This window comes from Oryza sativa, chromosome 8, assembly GCF_034140825.1.
Source record: "Oryza sativa Japonica Group chromosome 8, ASM3414082v1".
NCBI lineage: Eukaryota > Viridiplantae > Streptophyta > Magnoliopsida > Poales > Poaceae > Oryza > Oryza sativa.
The window spans coordinates 4,435,185-4,454,186 of record NC_089042.1 but is presented as its reverse complement, the minus strand read 5'-3'; the positions used below and the strand labels follow the sequence as shown (position 1 = coordinate 4,454,186).

General features: G+C 41.1%; 2 protein-coding genes and 1 non-coding gene across 3 annotated transcripts; 2 read left to right on the top strand and 1 right to left on the bottom strand.

Moving 5' to 3' along the window:
• Positions 1–3,743: 3,743 nt before the first annotated feature.
• TRNAW-CCA (transfer RNA tryptophan (anticodon CCA)) lies at positions 3,744–3,815 on the bottom strand. The gene has a single exon. It is a non-coding gene; the product is annotated as a tRNA-Trp (tRNA).
• Positions 3,816–4,014: 199 nt separating this feature from the next.
• Positions 4,015–13,722, top strand: LOC4344789 (DNA polymerase I A, chloroplastic-like). Its single transcript, NM_001422449.1, has 12 exons — positions 4,015–4,392; positions 5,021–5,738; positions 6,157–6,354; positions 8,337–9,004; positions 9,443–9,872; positions 10,409–10,504; positions 11,318–11,410; positions 11,491–11,685; positions 12,246–12,338; positions 12,513–12,725; positions 12,803–12,892; positions 13,119–13,722. Exons 1-12 carry the CDS (start codon positions 4,247–4,249, stop codon positions 13,278–13,280), a joined length of 3,102 nt encoding a protein of 1,033 aa, NP_001409378.1. The 5' UTR covers positions 4,015–4,246; the 3' UTR covers positions 13,281–13,722.
• A 2,168-nt stretch (positions 13,723–15,890) lies between these two features.
• LOC4344788 (IST1-like protein) lies at positions 15,891–19,002 on the top strand. Its single transcript, NM_001422450.1, has 6 exons — positions 15,891–16,059; positions 16,169–16,301; positions 16,381–16,484; positions 17,158–17,329; positions 17,420–17,560; positions 17,633–19,002. Exons 1-6 carry the CDS (start codon positions 15,998–16,000, stop codon positions 18,704–18,706), a joined length of 1,686 nt encoding a protein of 561 aa, NP_001409379.1. The 5' UTR covers positions 15,891–15,997; the 3' UTR covers positions 18,707–19,002.

Genomic DNA, 19,002 nt, shown 5'->3' with positions numbered 1-19,002 from the left:
ATTTGTAGTGCTTAAACCAATTTTTTGGAAATTTGCTAATCTTTACAGGAAATAAAAACTTCTCATCTCTAGAAGCTGTCATTCGTTAAGCAATTGTGTAGGCCTGTCACATTCGCATGCTTTGAGATGCATTTTGAGTTCTTAAGTTAACAAATTTGTGTGAACGACTAGATGTGCCTGTGTGATTTGATCCACTGATTAAAGCTAGTGTATACATATTCTTGTATGACAATGTGCAATTAGTACAGAGGTTAACTCTTGACACCTCCATTCCTCACAACCTGAAACTTAGGCCAGAATTTCAGTCTTCCGAGAGAAAAAGATGATATGGTCTCATCCAGTAACTCACAATCTGAATAAGCTGCATGTACAGGATCACTAGTACAAAGTACAGAGCACAAAGTCTGACAGCTTATTGTTCTTTTTCAGGACATAACACATTTTGGGCGTGAAGGACAGATGAAACAGAAACAAATGCCCTTCTCAACTCTGAGGAATATACTTATTTCCAGGATGGCTATAAATTGGGTCTAGCTGCAGAGCAATTCCTTCAGAGTTCAATGCAGGGTTATTAGTGTGGAGCATCTGAACATGTATGGTTTTGTTGTTCCTGAGCTGTACTGTTCTAGCTAGTTTTGAGGTGTTTGTCAAGCACTGAAAGTGAGAGTTGGATGAAAGCAAACTGACTGATGATCAGACAACTCCAGCAGATCACTGATCAGCTTGTTTTCCTCCAATATCTCACCTTCAGCAAATTGACTTGTAGCTACAGCCTACAGATAAAGAACAGATTTTCGAAGAATACGATTGTGTCATTCAAAGTGAGGATTAGAGGGAACTGAATCACACCCATCTGGAACAAAAGATGGATGGTTCAGTTTCTTCTAATATCTCACATTGAATGGTTACACGTACATACTGGTAAAAATTCAGAGAGGTGCAGACATTCAGTCAAAATTCAGAGAGATGATGACATTCGGTCACCCAACGTGAGGATTGGAGGGAATCAAACTAGAAACTCTGTTTATCTAGTTTGGTTTCCTCCAATATCTTAGATTGGCTGATGAATTTGTTTATCCTGAGTTGCAGACTTTACATGTAGAACTGAAGAGCACAACTGAAGGGGCAGGGCTGTGTGTTTCTACAGTGTGTGCTGGTATCTTCCAGCAGGAGGGGTTTCCTCATTTATTGTTTTTCGGGTTTTCTCATTTATTGTTTTTCTTTTGACACTTCTTCACTTGTTTACTATCTATAGCATGTTCTGGGTTTGTCCCACTGTTTTAAGTTATTTGATTTATTTTCATTTATTTCTAATTCTAGGCTAGGTTACATATTTGGTGTATAAGCCAACAACGTAAAGCATCTTCCGTTATAAAATTACTTTTCAAGTAGTAGTAAGATAATCCCTTACAACTAGGTGGCAGTGCACTAGGTGAGGAATAGCAGTGAAGGCTGAACCATGGGATCCGTGAATAAGAAACAAGATAAGTTGTTTATTATTATTCTAGTAATGGTCCCTATGTATGTAAACAACGTGTTTCAACCATTTGAGAAAAAGTTAAGCATATGTTTAACATGATATTTTTGGGCTCCCATAAGGGTTAGTACTCATGCTAACAACAAAGCAACAGGAATTGAGTTGTGGTCCACGTGAATGAAGAAATAAAGCAAGTTATTTATTATTGTAGAAGTGGTACATACGTATTCAAGAGAAGGGTTCAACCAATGGAATGAAAACATAGGCTTGAGTGAATGGTAATGTGACATTTCTCGGCTCCAACAAGACCTTCTACTATCCGTGCTCTGTCAACATTCTCTATATATCATGGAAGAGGAAAACATTGTGTACCATAGCTTCCCATTTTCTCCTAGCTGCTTAGGTTTTCGTTTATGCCCGTTGCCTCTAACACCTGTCTCACCCTTGAGTCCATGAATTCGCTGTGAAACCACCACCTAGCCACCACCCTTTGGTCCACTATGGGCATCCCCTCTAAGCCAAGGGAACCTCATGTCCGTCCTCCTTATTAGAAACTCATCAGAGAAGATGGTGTTGTGGCTTTTGCTCACGAGCTTGCCAAGACAACTCTGGCAGCCCACACATCTCCGTGCGAATCTAATGGAAAAAAGGGATGTGCTTGTGATAGATCGAGAAAGTAGGCGAATGTCCAATAGTAATTCCCAATTCTTTATTGGTAAATACCTTATATGCTACTAAAATTTTTACCACGTCTTTTTATTAAGCCACTAATTACCTTACTGACTCAGGAGTCTAAACACCGCATATCTGACATTTTGTTCTATTAGGAATGAGCAATGTATCATAGTCTCAACCAATGGTTCCAACCTTCACGTTGGCAAAAGTTGTTGGAACTACCATCAAAACCATTGTTCATAAATCATTGATACTTGGGGGGCCACTACCAAAAACACTTTCCCCACTTTTCTCCCCCCCCTCTCTCTCTCTCTCTCTCCATGAAAAGATCGTTCTTCCCCACCCCGTCCTTATCTCTCTCTCTCGTAGAAACCCATCTTTGCGCCCCTAGCCCATCACCGCCGTGCCTCTGCCCACCTCGTCCTCGCCTCCCTTCTCTCTAACCCCCTCCTCACTTCTCCCCCATCCAAATCAACGACCAAATTAAAGACAACGATACCTCGACGACTCTTCTCCAGTCATTGCTTGCTCTTTCTCTCCCGCTAATATCCTCTCATTCCTAGTCGGCACCGTCGACCACGTCCAGGCCATGGCTTGGGGTGACGAGCTCCATCGTTGCATAGATCGTTGGTGGCTAGGGTTGATGAGCTTTGTGGCGACGCAGGGCTGCTCAAGCCGATGGATGCCATGTACTTGCTAGATCAGGCCATGGCCAAGTCCTCCTCCGTGGCGGCAACAACTGTTCACCAGATCAGGCCATGGTCAAGTCCCCCTCTGTGGCTGCAACAACCGCTCGCTGGATCTGGTTGACTGCGGTAACATTTCCTGGTTGACGGTGGTGGCATCCCTTGGTTAGTCAGTCCATCCTCGCACATACTCCTTTATCTCTCTCCATATTTCTTATTTGGACCACCTCCTTTTCATCGGGGCTACTCGTGGCTTGCAGAAAGCACTCTAGCCACTCACAAACCTCAAGCATGGTATCTGAGCCTAGCTGAAGCTTGAACCCACGACCTGGGTCACTGCGTTGGGCATGCCCTTAGTAGTCTCACGTCTTTGGGAGAAAAGGAGGTTCAACCGCTAGAACAGTAAAAGGTTACATTCAAGTGCCTACATAATGTGGTCTTTTTTACACCATTTGAATGCCTGCTTATGTTGATAACCTTCTCTTTATAAGGACATGGAAACAACAACAATTTTCATCAACAAGAAGTTGTATATATCTTCTTCTCTACCCATATATGACCATCTTAATAAAGGCAAGACTCTTCCTTACTGGTTGAATATATTGGTGGAGAAGAAGATGGTACAACTTCTTGTTGACGGGGAAACTATTGCTTCTTCCCTCTTCTTATAATGAGAAGGTTGTTAAGAGCACTAGGAGACCACCACTGATGTAAGAAAAGCCAAAGCTTGTATACATTAGAATCTAATCTGTGTTTCTTTCGTGTTAGGAGAACTTTAAAAAAATCTCTGATCATGAAGATTCTAAAAAAAATAAAAGTAGCACTGAAAACTATAATGGATAAATGGATAAAAGGATTTTGTTGGAAAAATAAAAAAAATATTTCCGGACTTGGTTCGGGGATTTTGAACCCGACGTGAATCGAACACGCAACCTTCTGATCTGGAGTCAGACGCGCTACCATTGCGCCACGGATCCGGCCTTGTTAAGATGTTCAATTTAACATTAATTAAGCAACTAAAACCATCGAAATCAGAAATACGCCTTGTACACGAATAGTGAGCAACGGATTTTACGCCTTCAGTTCGTTAGACACGGGTTCTTCTACGCCTTCATTCAACGGAGGCGTAATCCGCCGAAGCCTCCAGGGTCCAAGCCGAGTAGTGCAGGTGCAGCCGCCGCTTAAACCCTGGTCCCCCTTGTCTCCCAAACCCTCTCTCCTTCCCCTCGCTTCCGCCTCCGGCCGCCGCCGCCGCCGCCGCGAGGCCACCGCCTGCTGCTGCAGCGGCCTACCCTTGCGTCGGTGCAAGACGGCGCCCTGCGGCTTCGGTTGCGGGGTGGGTGGTGGCGTTGCGGGAGGAGGAGGAGGGAGGCGGGCGGGGTCCAAGCTGAGGCGGCTCGTGAGGTCCATGGCGGTGGCGCCGCCGCTGCCGCCGGCACCGGCGCGGCAGCTACGGCGGTGGAAGGGGTCTTCGCCGCGGCCGCCGCCGTGGCTGTCCTCTCCCTTCCGCCGCACCCGCTACTTGTCGCGCCCGGCCTTCGCCGCGGGAGGAAGGTAGCCGTACTGTTTATTTGTGTGTATTGCATAAGCCTTTTTCTTTGCTAGTAGTTGTTAAGATGTTCCGTAGTGCCTAATTCGTGATGAAAAATAATACTTCCTCCGTTTCACAATGTAAGTCATTATAGTATTTCCCACGTTCATATTGATGTTAATAAATCTAGATAAATATATATGTCTATATTCATTAACATTAATATGAATGTGGGAAATGCTAGAATGACTTACATTGTGAAACGGAGGGAGTAAATGATGTTTTGGTTAATGGATGGGTGTATGCATATTTTTCGCATGTTCTAATGTGATGATTTATCTAGACTGTGTAGGACTTCGGATATGTCTCCTCATTTGAGCTAGTGTCGATTAGCATTCCTTAATCCTTATATATATTTTTATTTTGTTTTAAGAGATCTAAGCATTCCTTATGTAGTCACATTCCACTTCTTATAGCCATACAATTATTACTACAGAAGTACGAATTGCCCGATAATAGTAATCTGCCAAAGAGTAACTAGGTTCTACTGTCACTATCCTGAATGCCGCGCTTTTGCCTTATTACTTGATGATTTCACATTGCTTGGGATCTTGGGTGCTTCTGAACTTTGCAAATGGTTCTCGTTGGCAGGCAAGATTATTCTCCTAGTTCAGGCATGGGGGTTAGCAAAACCGGTGCTTTCAGGCTTGGATTGTATGGCAACTTAAATGTACAAAGTAGTGTGCAAGAATGGGTTGATGAAACCAAGAGGTTATTTTTCCTCAGGACCACAAACAGTGTCAGAAACAACATCACTAATGGCACTACTCCTCTGCGGGTTGGAAATCTGCGTCATGATCCCTCAGAAGATATCAGGAGTTCAAACTATCCTTCCTTGTATAATCAAAGAGAAAGAGGACCATCTAATTCAATTGTAAATAGACATGTCGATACAGATTTGGCTAAGCATCGTGTGATGTATCAGTCAGCACATGCTGTGCCTGCCCCATTCAGTGTTGTTAATAATGATATCAAACCACTGAACATGCTTGATGGCTCCAAGGAGGAAATTCCTTGGCACGATTCCGTTACGATGGAATCTTCTCTGCCTAAAGTTTCCAAGTCAGAGAAAACTTTGGTGGTTGATAAAGCTATCCCAGACAAAAAGGAGCACAAACGCATTACAAGGAAGGTGACGCCAAATTTCCCGGACAAAGCTTCCTTGTCCACTGAGTCAAAAAATGCACGGAAGTTGCTTGCTACCATCTATGACAAAGTTTTGGTTGTCGACAATGTTGAGTCAGCTAGGAGTGTTGTTAAATTGCTTACTACAAAGTACAAAGGCTTTATTCATGCATGTGACACGGAGGTATTTCGCCAAACCCTGCTTGAGTTCTATCATCGGTATATCAGTTTTGGCTATGTTATTTAGGTTTTCCCTCATAATTGTGAGAGTATCAATAAGAAGTATATTTCTGATAGGTGATACTATAGTATCTTGTTTGGTCATCAATTATTGCTGACCTCAAGTGTTTGTTGTTAGATTGTGCCTTTTTTTCCCTATGTATCTTCTCTGAAAATGTAAGTTGCAGAGTTTACAGGAGATGTCATGAAGAATGTAAAATATTAAATGCTAATGCTAATTATTGGTTTCTTCTAGTTACATGGTTTGACATGCTCATAGTCTACTTCTGTGGTAGCAAGCTTTGCTCAGAATTATTTACAGTTTTATTGCGTATCAAGCTCCAAACATACATTCTAATTTAGGATAGTACAATATTATACAGGTGGCAAATATTGATGTCAAAGAAGAGACACCAGTTGGTCACGGAGAAGTAATATGCTTTAGCATCTGTTCAGGAAATTCTGATGGGGAGGCTGATTTTGGAAATGGTAAAACATGCATATGGGTGGATGTGCTAGATGGTGGAAGGGATGTTCTAATGGAGTTTGCTCCTTTCTTTGAGGACCCATTTATCAAAAAGGTTCACTTCGATTCCTCATTTATCTTGGAGTAAATTTATTGTGGTTATCTTCTCCCTTTATGTGTTGGATGAAATGTATTAGTGCCATAGTTCCTTTTCCCTCTTCTATTACTACTATAATTACATTACTTCTTTTAGATTAGGCCTTAGTTGCAGCAAACTGCACTAAACACCATTTCCTATCACTCGTAAACTTATGCTAAACATTGAAAATAACTAGATATAGTTCACTATTTTATAATTATGCATTTCACCTGATTGTCAGCACCATAAAGTTGTGGGTTTATAACCAAAAAATGAAAAACAAAATCCTACCTGGCTACCTGCTAAACCCTACCCAAGAGTGATAATGTAAATGGACTACCTTAAGATTGCTGTTTTAGACAGACCCTTCTGTGCTCTGACATACTGTCTTTATATGTTCCATTTTTCCCTGCCTAGAAAAAATTCCTGTGCGTTGCAACGAGTGAAGGCAACTTGCAAATAACTGAACAAAATTAACTGTTTAAACTCGGCTGTAGCTACCGGTCCATCACCTAATGAACTATGAAATCATGTGGGTATGATCGATGAATATAATTGTAACAAAAAAATGACATCATTTCTAACATGGTGATGGTGTTTAGTTTTGAAGTTATGGAGTGTATTTCTTTCGTGCAATAGCGCATGTGTGCTTGCGTCGACCAACATGAGTCAGGTCATAAAAAATCTTGGTATGGTAGTCTATTTGATTTGTAGGAGGCTTGGAGTAAATCTTAGTTAATAGTGAGGACTTGGACTACACTAAGGGAAGAGCCGAAAGACACATGGTAGATTGATACCGTGTAGAAGGATTGATGTGACATGTGACTCATTAGTGGTGTACCAGGTCCAAAAAGTCATGAATAAAATATTTATAAAAATGGGAAGAGATGGAGAAAAAACATCTATTTTTGAAAATCACAAGGGAACAACTTTCACCTCAGCCACTGTTCACGCGGGAACTGTTCATCACCAGAGAGGTGAAGAGCTTCATGGCTAGCTTGGGACAGTAGACCCATCTGATCTAAGTAGGCCATGAATTCACGATCGGTCAATGCAGCCACAGCCGGCCCAGGTAGGGTCAGCAGGAAAAAGACCTGGCTGGGTGGAGCTAGAATTCCCTCACTCGTGTACTGCTGTACTGAAAAAGGGCGGACGTGCGCTGTGTACAAAGAGTCAAAGACTAATGCGGTAACTGAGTAGAGGATGGACGAAAATTTTGAGTACAAAATCATCTTCAATTTTTATAATATAATAGGTAAAGATTGAATAGATTCACATTTTCGTACCCGAGCCCCATATTTCCTACTACTTCGCTTAGAAAAAAGAAACATGTTTTAGACATTGACACAGTCCCCAAAATACAACTTTGACAACTTATTTATGTTATAGTATATTTGTAGTATCAATTGTATGACCCTATAAAATTGTAATATTATGATATTCTGGTCACAAAAACTATGTTCTATTACAAAATGCTAAAAGAACCCAATATAGTTCTAATATTGTGGAAGTATTTTTTGAGAAAAATCTACAAGTACAATTTTCATGTGTCCAATCTAATTAGTTAAAAGATATTGATAAGAACATTTTTAAAGTTTGACTTCAAACATGTCCAAAACGAGATGTTTTTTTGTGACTGGAGGGGGTAGTAATTTTGGTGACAAATATACACATATGAGTTTCATATACCAAGATTAAATATTTTGAAGATATTGATGGTCAAAGTTCTGATTGTTCAACTTAATGTATGTCCAAAACGGCATGTTTTCGTGACTGGAGCCCAGAGGGAGTATGAAATTAATATGCTAATTAGTAGATTCAGTCTTCAATCAATCTTTGAACTGTGCAGTTCGGAATAAAACTACAGATTGGTCATTACCCATCAATTATTATTATACTACGTATTTGTTTCTTCTTGGCTTGTCTGAAGTGATCTGTTCTTTCTCCTCATCATGTAGGTTTGGCATAACTATAGTTTTGATATCCATGTCATTGAGAACTGTGGAATCAAGGTTGCTGGATTTCATGCTGATACGATGCATCTTGCACGCCTGTGGGATTCTTCCAGGAGAACTGATGGTGGATATTCACTTGAAGGACTAACAAATGATTACAGAGTCATGGATGCTGTTCTAAAGGACATACCTAAAACTGGGAAGGTGTCAATGAAAACTATCTTTGGCCGGAAAAAGGTTAGAAAAGATGGATCTGAAGGGAAAACCATATCTATCGAGCCAGTCGAAAAGTTACAAAGGGAGGATAGAGAGTTGTGGATTTGCTATTCCTCACTAGATTCAATGAGTACATTGAAGCTTTATGAAAGCTTGAAAAACAAGCTTGAAGCAAAGGAATGGATTTTCGATGATTGTCCTAGAGGAACAATGTATGATTTCTACGAAGAGTATTGGCGTCCCTTTGGTGCTCTTCTTGTAAAGATGGAAACAGAGGGAGTGCTTGTTGACCGTGCATACCTTTCGGAGATTGAGAAAGCTGCTGTTACTGAACGAGAATTAGCAGCGGATAAGTTTCGGAAATGGGCATCTAAGCATTGTCCTGATGCCAAGTACATGAATGTGAATAGTGATAATCAAATTCGCCAACTTTTCTTTGGTGGCATCGAAAATAGGTATTCCTACCACCTTGTATAATCTCTTTGATGTCTGCTTGATTTGTATATACTTTATGCCAGGATATCTTTTTGAATGCATGTCATTTAGAAACCACTGTAAAAGGATATCATTAATATGTGTTAAAACCAATAATTGCTTGCTGTTCTTATATGCATTGGTCTATGCATGGTTTAAACTGGTTAGCAATTGTTCTTGTGTGTCCAACACTCCAAGACATGAATAATTCTTCATATCAACAAGTGGTGGAAAACGAGGGAATCTATCTTTGCCTTCTATTTGTGCTAGGTATTTCCTTTATGTAATTTCAAAGAAAAAGTAGTAACTGTGAGTTATTGCTTGTGCGTATTTCCTGTAAAAATGATTGTTTTCTTTACATTTACCTGCTTATCATTGCTTATGTATAATTCTTGTCAACTTCACAATCTTTGTCACAGAAATAAGCGTGGTGAAACTTGGCCACAAAGTAAAACTTTTAAAGTGCCAAATGATGAAGGCATAGCTACAGAGGGCAAGAAGACTCCAAAGTCTCGCACAATCAAACTTTTCACTATTGTGGAAGATCTTAAAATTGATATGTTCACCCCGACTGGTTGGCCTTCAGTCAGTGGGGACGTTTTAAGGAGTTTGGCTGGTAAAATACCCACAGATCATATATATAAAATTGATGATGGCCAAGAGTTTGATGAAGATGGGAGCAGTTTGGAACTTCCTGAGCAGGATATAGAAGACACTTCCCCATATGGAACTGCATATGAAGCGTTTGGTGGAGGAAAGAAGGGAAGGGAAGCATGTCATGCCATTGCTGCTCTATGTGAAGTCTTTTCTATTGACAAATTGATATCCGGCTTCATTGTTCCATTGCAGGTGAGCCAGGATCTTAGTCATGCTGATTGAAGTTGCCATTCTTAAGACATCACTCATTGCATGTACTTATAAATGATAATGCAAATCAATTTGTGCTGGTGTTATGTGTCCTGAGTCCTGACAGCTCCAATGTTCTTTCACCTCACGCTCTTGAAACTTTGGGGCTGCAGCATGCACCATAAATGTGGTGATTTGGTCAGCATGCAATTTTTGTAGGGAGAGCATGGAATTCAGTTAAATGCATTTTCAGTCCATCAAGTTTGAAATTTGGTTCTTTCGATTAGTGCTGTTTGATATCTTAATTTGATAATTTAATACTTTGTTTATACCATGATCACTTGGTCTGTTTTGATTATATATTTTGAGGCTTAATGGTGCTACTACTGTAGTCTTGGTGCTGATCCAACTTGTGTTGTTTGTGTGAGGGACAACTATGGTGTATACTTGGTGCATGATACCAATAGTCTCAGCTAACTGCACTTAACTTCTAAGTTGCACCTACTGTTTGAGTCTTGACTGCTCTTTATCCATGATAGGGAGATCGTATATCATGCAAGGAAGGGCGCATTCACTGTTCATTAAATATCAATACTGAAACAGGACGCTTGTCAGCAAGAACACCAAACTTACAGGTATGCCTCTTCTTTTGCATTTGTTGGAATCTTGCATCAGTACCTCACAGTTCACATTTGGGTTGTCAATAAGCACATGATGATGGTACACCACACTATTGTCAAGTAAAGGATGAAAAATATACAAAAGGTCTGTATGTTCTTTCAAGACAAAAGTATGTTGGTGTCGGCTCCTTCTCACTGACTTTTGCCTGGTTTGAGTGTGCTCTACCACTGTGTATGTAAGCAGTATAAGACTGCTGTTCCACAGAGTCACTATATGAGTGTTTTTCAGAGTATATGCTTGCATTCTTATTTGCATCAACTTGCCACCGACTGCTACAGAAGGGAGACTTGGACTGCTTAGCAACTAAGTTGCATATGCTATCAATTTCGATTTTTCGTAAAGCACAGGAACTAATGTTACCTTCAAACTTCAGCATTCACCAGTTGCAATATAAATAAAATGCTCTGTAGAAGTATGATACTCCATAATCATTTTATTCATTCATCAATGGATATGAGAATGAAAGGCAAAACAAACATGGCAAATTGGCAATATAAAGTAGGAATGATGAAATGGCTCACCGGCAAACTTATTTTGTGTAGCCAACCTCAGGCATCAGGACACACATTTGAATTATTCATTTAGTCAATAAGCTGTCTGCTATTTCGGGATATTTGATTATTACCATGCTTCATCATCAAGGGTATTTGGACCCTTGCTAAATTTGTTATTACTTCTGACAAATGCTTCAGTTTTTATTGTTAGAGTGGTGCTATATCGATTATGTAAATTTTATTTTTTTTTAACCAAGTATATCTTCCTTGCAGAATCAACCTGCTCTTGAAAAGGATAGGTACAAGATTCGCCATGCTTTTGTCGCAGCTCCAGGGAACACTCTTATTGTTGCTGATTATGGCCAAGTATGCTTAGTGGTTCTCAATAGTAAGTTTTTTTACTTCACTTAGCAGTTCCACCTGATAAAAGGTCTTTTTTTATGTAGCTGGAACTGAGGATCTTGGCGCATCTTACTAATTGTAAAAGCATGCTGGAAGCTTTCAAGGCTGGTGGTGACTTCCATTCTAGGACAGCCATGAATATGTACCAGCATGTTCGTGATGCTGTTGAAGAAAAGAAAGTTCTGCTTGAATGGCATCCTCAACCAGGTCAAGACAAACCCCCAGTGCCATTATTGAAGGTACTTGAGTGTCACTAACATTTTCTGACAGCAGCTTATCTCTCGAAGTTGTACTTGATTTCATTTGAATTACGTAAGATTTTGGTCCTGTTTGCTTATTGTGATAAGATGGAATATGATTACCTTCATTTGTAGTTCATTCAGTCAAATTTTAATTATTTTAGTTATTGAGAAATATATCTTTGTTGCATTTTTTTTTAAAAAAAAATTGAACATGTGAATTCTGTGACAGTTGTTCCTAGTGGAAAGCCACATAATTTGTCGGATAACATGTCTAAATTACACAAAAAAGTGTCGGATTTAATTTAATCGAAAGATACATGGATAATTGATAACCTCACTTGTCATACATTTATATGTTAGGGCCTCGTGTTTTCTTTCTGCTTTGAAGAAGTTGGCAAGTTGCATAGAGTGCTTTTATCAATTGTTATTGGGCATATATATTCCATATGTACTGATTTTTTTATATATATATCTGGACCCCTGGTAGAATGGTATAAGGCTATATACTAATAGGCATGGAGTTAAAACCAAACTTGATGTTTCTATTTCTATTTTAGGATGCTTTTGGCGCTGAGAGGAGGAAGGCCAAAATGCTTAATTTCTCCATTGCATATGGGAAGACTGCTGTTGGTCTATCTTGGGATTGGAAGGTATGGGCTTCTATTTGTACAGGCTTGTGCATGCATTTATCATCTTCCCTTGTTCAGTTTTTCTTATTGGGTTTCATCTTGTTTTTGTACCCAACATGATATCGCATAGGAGTATTATTCAGTAAAAGTTTTGTTACAATCAGTTCCAGAGTTGTAGCTTAATTGTCCTAGCAGGTTTCTGTTAGGGAAGCAAGGGATACACTCAAACTTTGGTATAGGGATAGAAAGGAAGTTTCAGCTTGGCAAAAGAAGCAGAAAGCCTTTGCGCTTGAAAAGTGCGAAGTCTACACTTTGCTCGGGCGATCACGCCAATTTCCTAATATGACTCATGCGGGTCCTGGTCAAAAGGGTCACGTCGAGCGTGCTGCTATAAATGCACCAGTGCAGGTAATTCCTATTAGTTATATCACAATGGTTGTTCTTGTTCAGTTTTGGGATGTCTAAATCCCTTTTGTGATACACAGGGCAGTGCAGCAGATGTTGCTATGTGTGCAATGCTTGAGATAGAAAGAAACGCTCGCCTTAAGGAGCTTGGTTGGAGACTCCTATTGCAGGTTTATGACAATAACACTCCTACGTTTACAAAAGAAAGTACTTAGGCTGGTATTTGAAGGCACAGACGAAGGGGGCCACCATTGTTTCTTTCTTTCAAAGAATTTGGCAAAGCAAAGATTTACATCATATTTAAGAGCTACTTTTTGTGTTCTTTCAGAGTATTTTATTTTGATCCCCCGAATGAATTTGTACATTGTCCTCAAATGTTATGTCTGCATTTGCCAGGTGCATGATGAAGTAATCTTGGAGGGGCCTACAGAATCTGCCGAGGAAGCCAAGACCATCGTTGTGGAGTGCATGTCCAAGCCTTTCTATGGAACCAACATCCTCAAGGTCGACCTAGCTGTCGACGCCAAGTACGCGAAGAGCTGGTATGCTGCCAAGTAGTAGAATCCGCACTCGGTTCTTCTGCCCTATACATAGCCAGATGAGCACATTTGTCTGCCCCAAAGTTAGGCGACACCAAAGTTATGTGTCGCCGATGCGATGAAGACTCTGCCCATCCGTCCTGACGAAATACAGCGGACTGAACCAGCACAGATAGAGATGCAAGCCGCTCAAGAAGTTGAAGTGCCACCCCCATCACCCACAGGAACACAAGACCACACGTCCATTTTTCGGTGGCAGAGGCAGAGCATCCAAGAACCGAATAGGCTGAAGACTCTTTCACTGGCAGTAGCTGAATGTACACTAGTAGCCTGTCCGATAGTTACTCCATTAGATTTGGATTTGACTGTAGAGACCACAGTAGATACTGACCTGTATGAGACTTTCAGATACTTGATCATGAAGGAAGTGCAGAAGCATGCTGTCTTCATATGACCTGTTCAGCATGTTGTGGCATTCGTAAGACTGTTACTGGAATGTCCTGTTCCTGTCAGGCCTAGCATTGCAGTTGGTAGAACTGCTTGCCGAGGTGTCACTGTGCCTGTGTCACATATATACTCCCGTAACCATTTCTTTTTTGTATTTTTGTCCATACTTTTTGTCACAATGGACAAAGCAGGGCACACCAGGGTTTCCCAAACCGCCGGGGCCGAGGTTACCGCGCCCCAGCGGTAAGCACGGTTACCGCGGTAACCGTGAAAAACCGTGTAAAATCCATCAAAAATTCAAATTATTTTTTAAATTTATTTGAATTTAAGGAGGTTACCGCGGTATTTACATTACCGTATCCCCGCGGTAAGGCCGGTAACCGCGGTAACCGCGCGGTTACCGGCGGTATGGTGAACCCTGGGGCACACACGCTAGCCAAAATTTGAATTTTGAGAACTTAATTTTAGATTTTCTTTTTAGAGTTATTTCATCGTAGTCTATTTTTTTTTACAATGGCTTTTAAACCGCAAACGAGACATAAGTAAAAGTTTTATTCATAAATTACCTTCAGTTGTTTCTGTTTATCTTTCACGCATTAATCTACTATGGGTGGGTCAAATGATGAGTCAAAATTCAACTTTTCTCTTACGTGAAATCCACGTTCTTCTAAGGGTGTGTTTAGTTCACGTCAAAATTAGAAGTTTGAAATTAAAACGATGTGACAGAAAAGTTAGAAGTTTGTGCGCGTAGGAAAGTTTTGATATGATAAAAAAGTTGAAAGTTTGAATAAAATGTTGGGCACTAAACCTGACCTAAGTTCTGTTTGGGAATCATGGAATCGAAACGTACTTAGGTTGCATTCTTTTTAAATGCTTGAAATAGCTAATTAGTCACACGTAAAACGAGAAACGTAATTAGCATAGTATAAAACAATAAACTTAATTAGCATATAATTAATTAAATATTAATATATAAAAATTTTATGAATAAATTTATTATATTTTTTAAACAACATATATATAAATAGTTTTCACGTAAAATATACCGTTTAACAGTTTGAAAATTATGCTACCGAAAATTGAGTAGCTCAGCTGAAATAGCTGCCTTAGGGCCTGTTCACTTTGATGCCATTTTCAACCTTACCAAATTTTGGTAAATTTGCCAAAAAAGTGATTACATTTAGTTTGCTGTCAAATTTTGGTAACTATATAAGAAATACTGCCAAAATTTTGGCAAGTTGCCAAAATTTTGGTAATTACCAAAATTTGGTAAGGTTTTTTTTGCATTAAAGCGAACATGCCCTTAGAGCACCTTTAATAGTATAGCCAACTACTACCTCGGAATCACCTATAGTCAATTTAATAGCCAATTCATACAATATTTACCTACAAACATATACTACACTTTAATATCTGATCCCACCTGTCATACACGTATTGTGTCTTGGAGTCTGTGCTGCAGTTGGCTACAAATCTGTAGCCCGCTGCTCTCCTCTCTCCTCTCCTATCTCCTTAAAATATGTTTATAGCTGGCTTATAGCCTGTTATTGTACCTGCTCTTAGGTTCTGTTCGTTGCTGGAGGTTCCCAACCAGAACAGTGTGCACGCAAAACGGAGTGATCCATTAGCGTGTGATTAATTAAGTATTAGCTATTTTTTTTTCAAAAATGGATTAATATGATTTTTAAGCAACTTTCATATAGAAACATTTAAAAAAAACACTTTTTAGCGGTTTGAGAAGCGTGCGTGCGGAAAACGAGGCAAATGGAGCTGGGAACGAGCACTTACGAACAGAGAGCATCTGTCGGTGCTGGAAACTTCTTTTGAAAAGAAAAAAAAAAACTCAAACCGAAACTAATTCCCAACTCATCCTAACCGTCCGATCGTAACGCCCCGAGATGGAATCCAACTTGCTTTGGGGCGAAGCAAACCTCCCTCGCGACTTTCTCCCTCCCCTCCCCACGGACAAAGAACCCAGCTCCACCCAGAAACAAACACGGACCTCCGGACCCACCCCATCCACCGTACACGTGTCCACATCTACGGCCCAGATCCCTCCAAAAGTGGAGCAGGTTCGGGCTAAGGCTACGCGTCGCCGCCGCGGCCGCCTCCACCTCATCATCTCCCACCTCTCGCCGTCGCCGCCGCTGCTATTTAGATCGAATCGAATCGAATCCCACGCGGCGCGGAGCCCTCCACTTGCGCTGCTGCTGCTGCGAGAGATCGATCGAGAAGGCGCGAACCATTCTCCCCCCTCTCGGATCGGCGGGTCGAATTGGGGCGGAGGAGATGCTGGACGCCTTCTTCAAGGGCGCCGGTGGCGGCGGCGGCGGGTTCCGCGGCGCAAAGTGGTGAGGGTTTCTTTGAGGGGATCTTGGGTGGATTCGTTTCTTGCTGAGGTTTCTTTTGATTTGTTTTTGATTCGATTTGTTTTTTTTTGGTGATGGTGGGTGTGAGTAGCAAGACGCTGCTGAAGCTGTCGATCCCGCGGATCAAGCTGCTGCGGAACAGGCGGGAGCTGCAGCTGCGGCAGATGCGGCGGGACATCGCCAAGCTGCTCGAGGCCGGCCAGGAGGCCACCGCGCGAATCAGGGTAAGGAGGAGCGGGGTGGATTGGCTGGGATGTGGATTTGGGGCTGATTTGCTTTCTGGTCGCTTACTTCGTGGTGCAGGTGGAGCACATCATCCGGGAGGAGAACATGATGGCCGCGCAGGAGATTCTTGAGCTCTTCTGCGAGCTCATCGCCGTCCGCTTGCCCATCATCGAGACGCAAAAGTTCGTCATGTTCTTCTTCACATCATTCCATTGCAGTAGAATTCACTAGTTTATGTGATGGTCATAGTATGGACTGTTATCTGCATAATCTCATCTAGATAAGGCCGATTTTCCGACGACATATGGCAGAGTTTATGGCTGCACGAAGATATTCACTTGCACATTTCTGGTTCAGAAACTCAAAAGATGTTGATTAACTGCATAATGTTAGTTCACCGCTAAAACAGATTATGGATGCTTTTGTTATTATTTCCTAGCTCATTCATTTGGTATGATGATGCATATTTGGTACAGACTACTCCTAAGCATCACTTTGTTTACATCCAATTTCCTAATACAAGAGAGAGAATTTTGATTATTACACCCTCTGCATGCTGGTATATGGTAGTTGTCTATCTCTGCACTTGTTTTGGTCTGAATTCCCTGGATAGCACTAAGTACTTCTTTTAATAGGCATTATTGATTTTTTTCTAGTTTTTTTTTTTAAAAATCAAATTCGTTCTTAAACTGTCCTTCTGAACGATTGTGTAAGACACATCAGTTACGGCTTTTAGGTAACAAAACTGTTGCAATATTTCATCAATTGGTGGGCTCAAATGTAGTAGTGATATCATTAATATGTGCATGCTACAAGATGAATGGGGCTGACTTGTGTTTCTTTTCACTCCTCCAGGGAGTGCCCTATAGATCTCAAAGAAGCTATATCCAGCATATGTTTCGCTGCTCCCAGATGTGCAGATCTGCCTGAACTTATGCAAGTTCAGATGATGTTTGCAACTAAATACGGGAAAGAGTTTGTTGCTGCAGCTACAGAGTTGATGCCAGATTGTGGGGTCAATCGGCAGGTCATATAATGAGTTCAACTGAAAGAAATTTAATTATGTTATTTGATCATTATGTTGTTACTGAAATAGCTGGAATAAATATTCCTGCAGATAATTGAACTACTTTCTATCCGTGCTCCTCCTGTTGATGTAAAGATGAAGCTGCTGAAAGAGATTGCTGAGGAGCATGAGATTGATTGGGATCCATCAGCCACAGAGACAGAATATCTTAAACCACATGAGGATCTATTGGTAAATATTTACCTACCAGAAACCATTTGTTAGCTGCTTGTTTTGAATCTTACATGTGTTCTCTTTTGCTAGAATGGACCAACCTACTTCAATGGTTCTACACTTCCTCTTCCAAAGGAGAAACATGAGGAAACACTAGCTGCAAGTGCTGCCGAACATCCTGATGAAGACTATGAGTCTGATACTGGTTTAGAGTCATTGGATTTGCCTGAAGTCCCAAAAGCAGCCATTCGCCCACCTTCTGATACTCCAGCAACCCCTGATATTGACACACACGTGCAAAGCTCCCAGCCAACTTCTCATGAATTCTCAAACATGCCAAGCTCCCAACCAACTTCTCATGAATTCTTAAACATGCCAAGCTCCCAGCCATCTTCTCATGAATTCTCAAACATTAAAAGCTCCCAGACAACTTCTCATGAATTCTCAAATGTTCAAACCTCCCAGTTGGCTTCGCATGAATTCTCAAACCCAAGTGACTTGGAAGAGAATCCAACAGCTAATGCTGCTTTCATGACTCAGCCAAAAGGTTCAGAACATATTCCTACACCATTCGCTCAACCAAGTATGCCAGTTTCACCCAATGAAAAGAAACATTTTGTTCCATTTGCCTCTCCACCGCCATTTGCTGTTCCCTCTCTAGTGGAGAAAAATGAGTCCATTCCGTCACCTTCTCCATCTCCTCCGGTGAAGCCAACAGATCCAGGAATGTTCAGGACGATTGATGAAGTGACCCCACCTCCAACAGCTACTGATTACTTGTTCTCAAAACAACCAGAACAGTTACACTCAACCTCTGCTGAGAACATTGCAAACATTGACTTGGATGATGTACTTTCTGCTGCCCAGACAGCTGCCGAAACAGCAGAGCGAGCTGCATCAGCAGCCCGTGCTGCTGCAAACCTTGCACAACTGCGCATCGCAGATCTGAAGAAGAATAGTAAGGCTTATGAGAACTACAGTGACAGTGTCCGAAAGGAAAGCCATCCTCAATCCGAAGTGACACAGAAACCAGTATTTGATCACCAAGATTCCTTTTCCAGTGACACACAGGGTTATGTGCCTTCTCATTTGCCCCAGAGGTCGCCATTGATGGAGGATGATCCGTATTTCTCCTATCCCAATCTGTTCTCGTCAAAACCTTGAGGGTGGAAACTCGGTGCGACTTAGTTCTTCAGCATAGTTCGAAGTGCCTGCGATGTTGCATCTTCAGCCTTGTTTAATCTTGAATTTGGCTGTTGCCGGGATATTCTGTGTATGCTGAGTTGATACTTAAAGGGGGGTACTGGCGGGGTACTGGCGTACTGCAGTTTTACTAGGTCACTGCATGGCTTGTTCAATGTCTGTAAATTGTAAATGTGTGCTGCTTGTACCAAATTTGTGATACATTTTACCACCTCCACAAGAAATTTAAAAAAATAAAGGTGAACATTGTTCCTTGC

What these genes read in the sequence shown, in the direction of transcription:
- LOC4344788 (NM_001422450.1), top strand. Translation starts at nt 15,998, where the DNA reads ATGCTGGACGCCTTCTTCAAGGGCGCCGGTGGCGGCGGCGGCGGGTTC. An exon ending in AGGCCACCGCGCGAATCAGG is followed by an intron (nt 16,302 to 16,380) that starts GTAAGGAGGAGC and finishes TTCGTGGTGCAG; the next exon opens with GTGGAGCACATCATCCGGGA. An exon ending in AACCACATGAGGATCTATTG is followed by an intron (nt 17,561 to 17,632) that starts GTAAATATTTAC and finishes CTCTTTTGCTAG; the next exon opens with AATGGACCAACCTACTTCAA.
- LOC4344789 (NM_001422449.1), top strand. Translation starts at nt 4,247, where the DNA reads ATGGCGGTGGCGCCGCCGCTGCCGCCGGCACCGGCGCGGCAGCTACGG. An exon ending in TTCATGCATGTGACACGGAG is followed by an intron (nt 5,739 to 6,156) that starts GTATTTCGCCAA and finishes AATATTATACAG; the next exon opens with GTGGCAAATATTGATGTCAA. An exon ending in TTGTTGCTGATTATGGCCAA is followed by an intron (nt 11,411 to 11,490) that starts GTATGCTTAGTG and finishes TTTTTTATGTAG; the next exon opens with CTGGAACTGAGGATCTTGGC.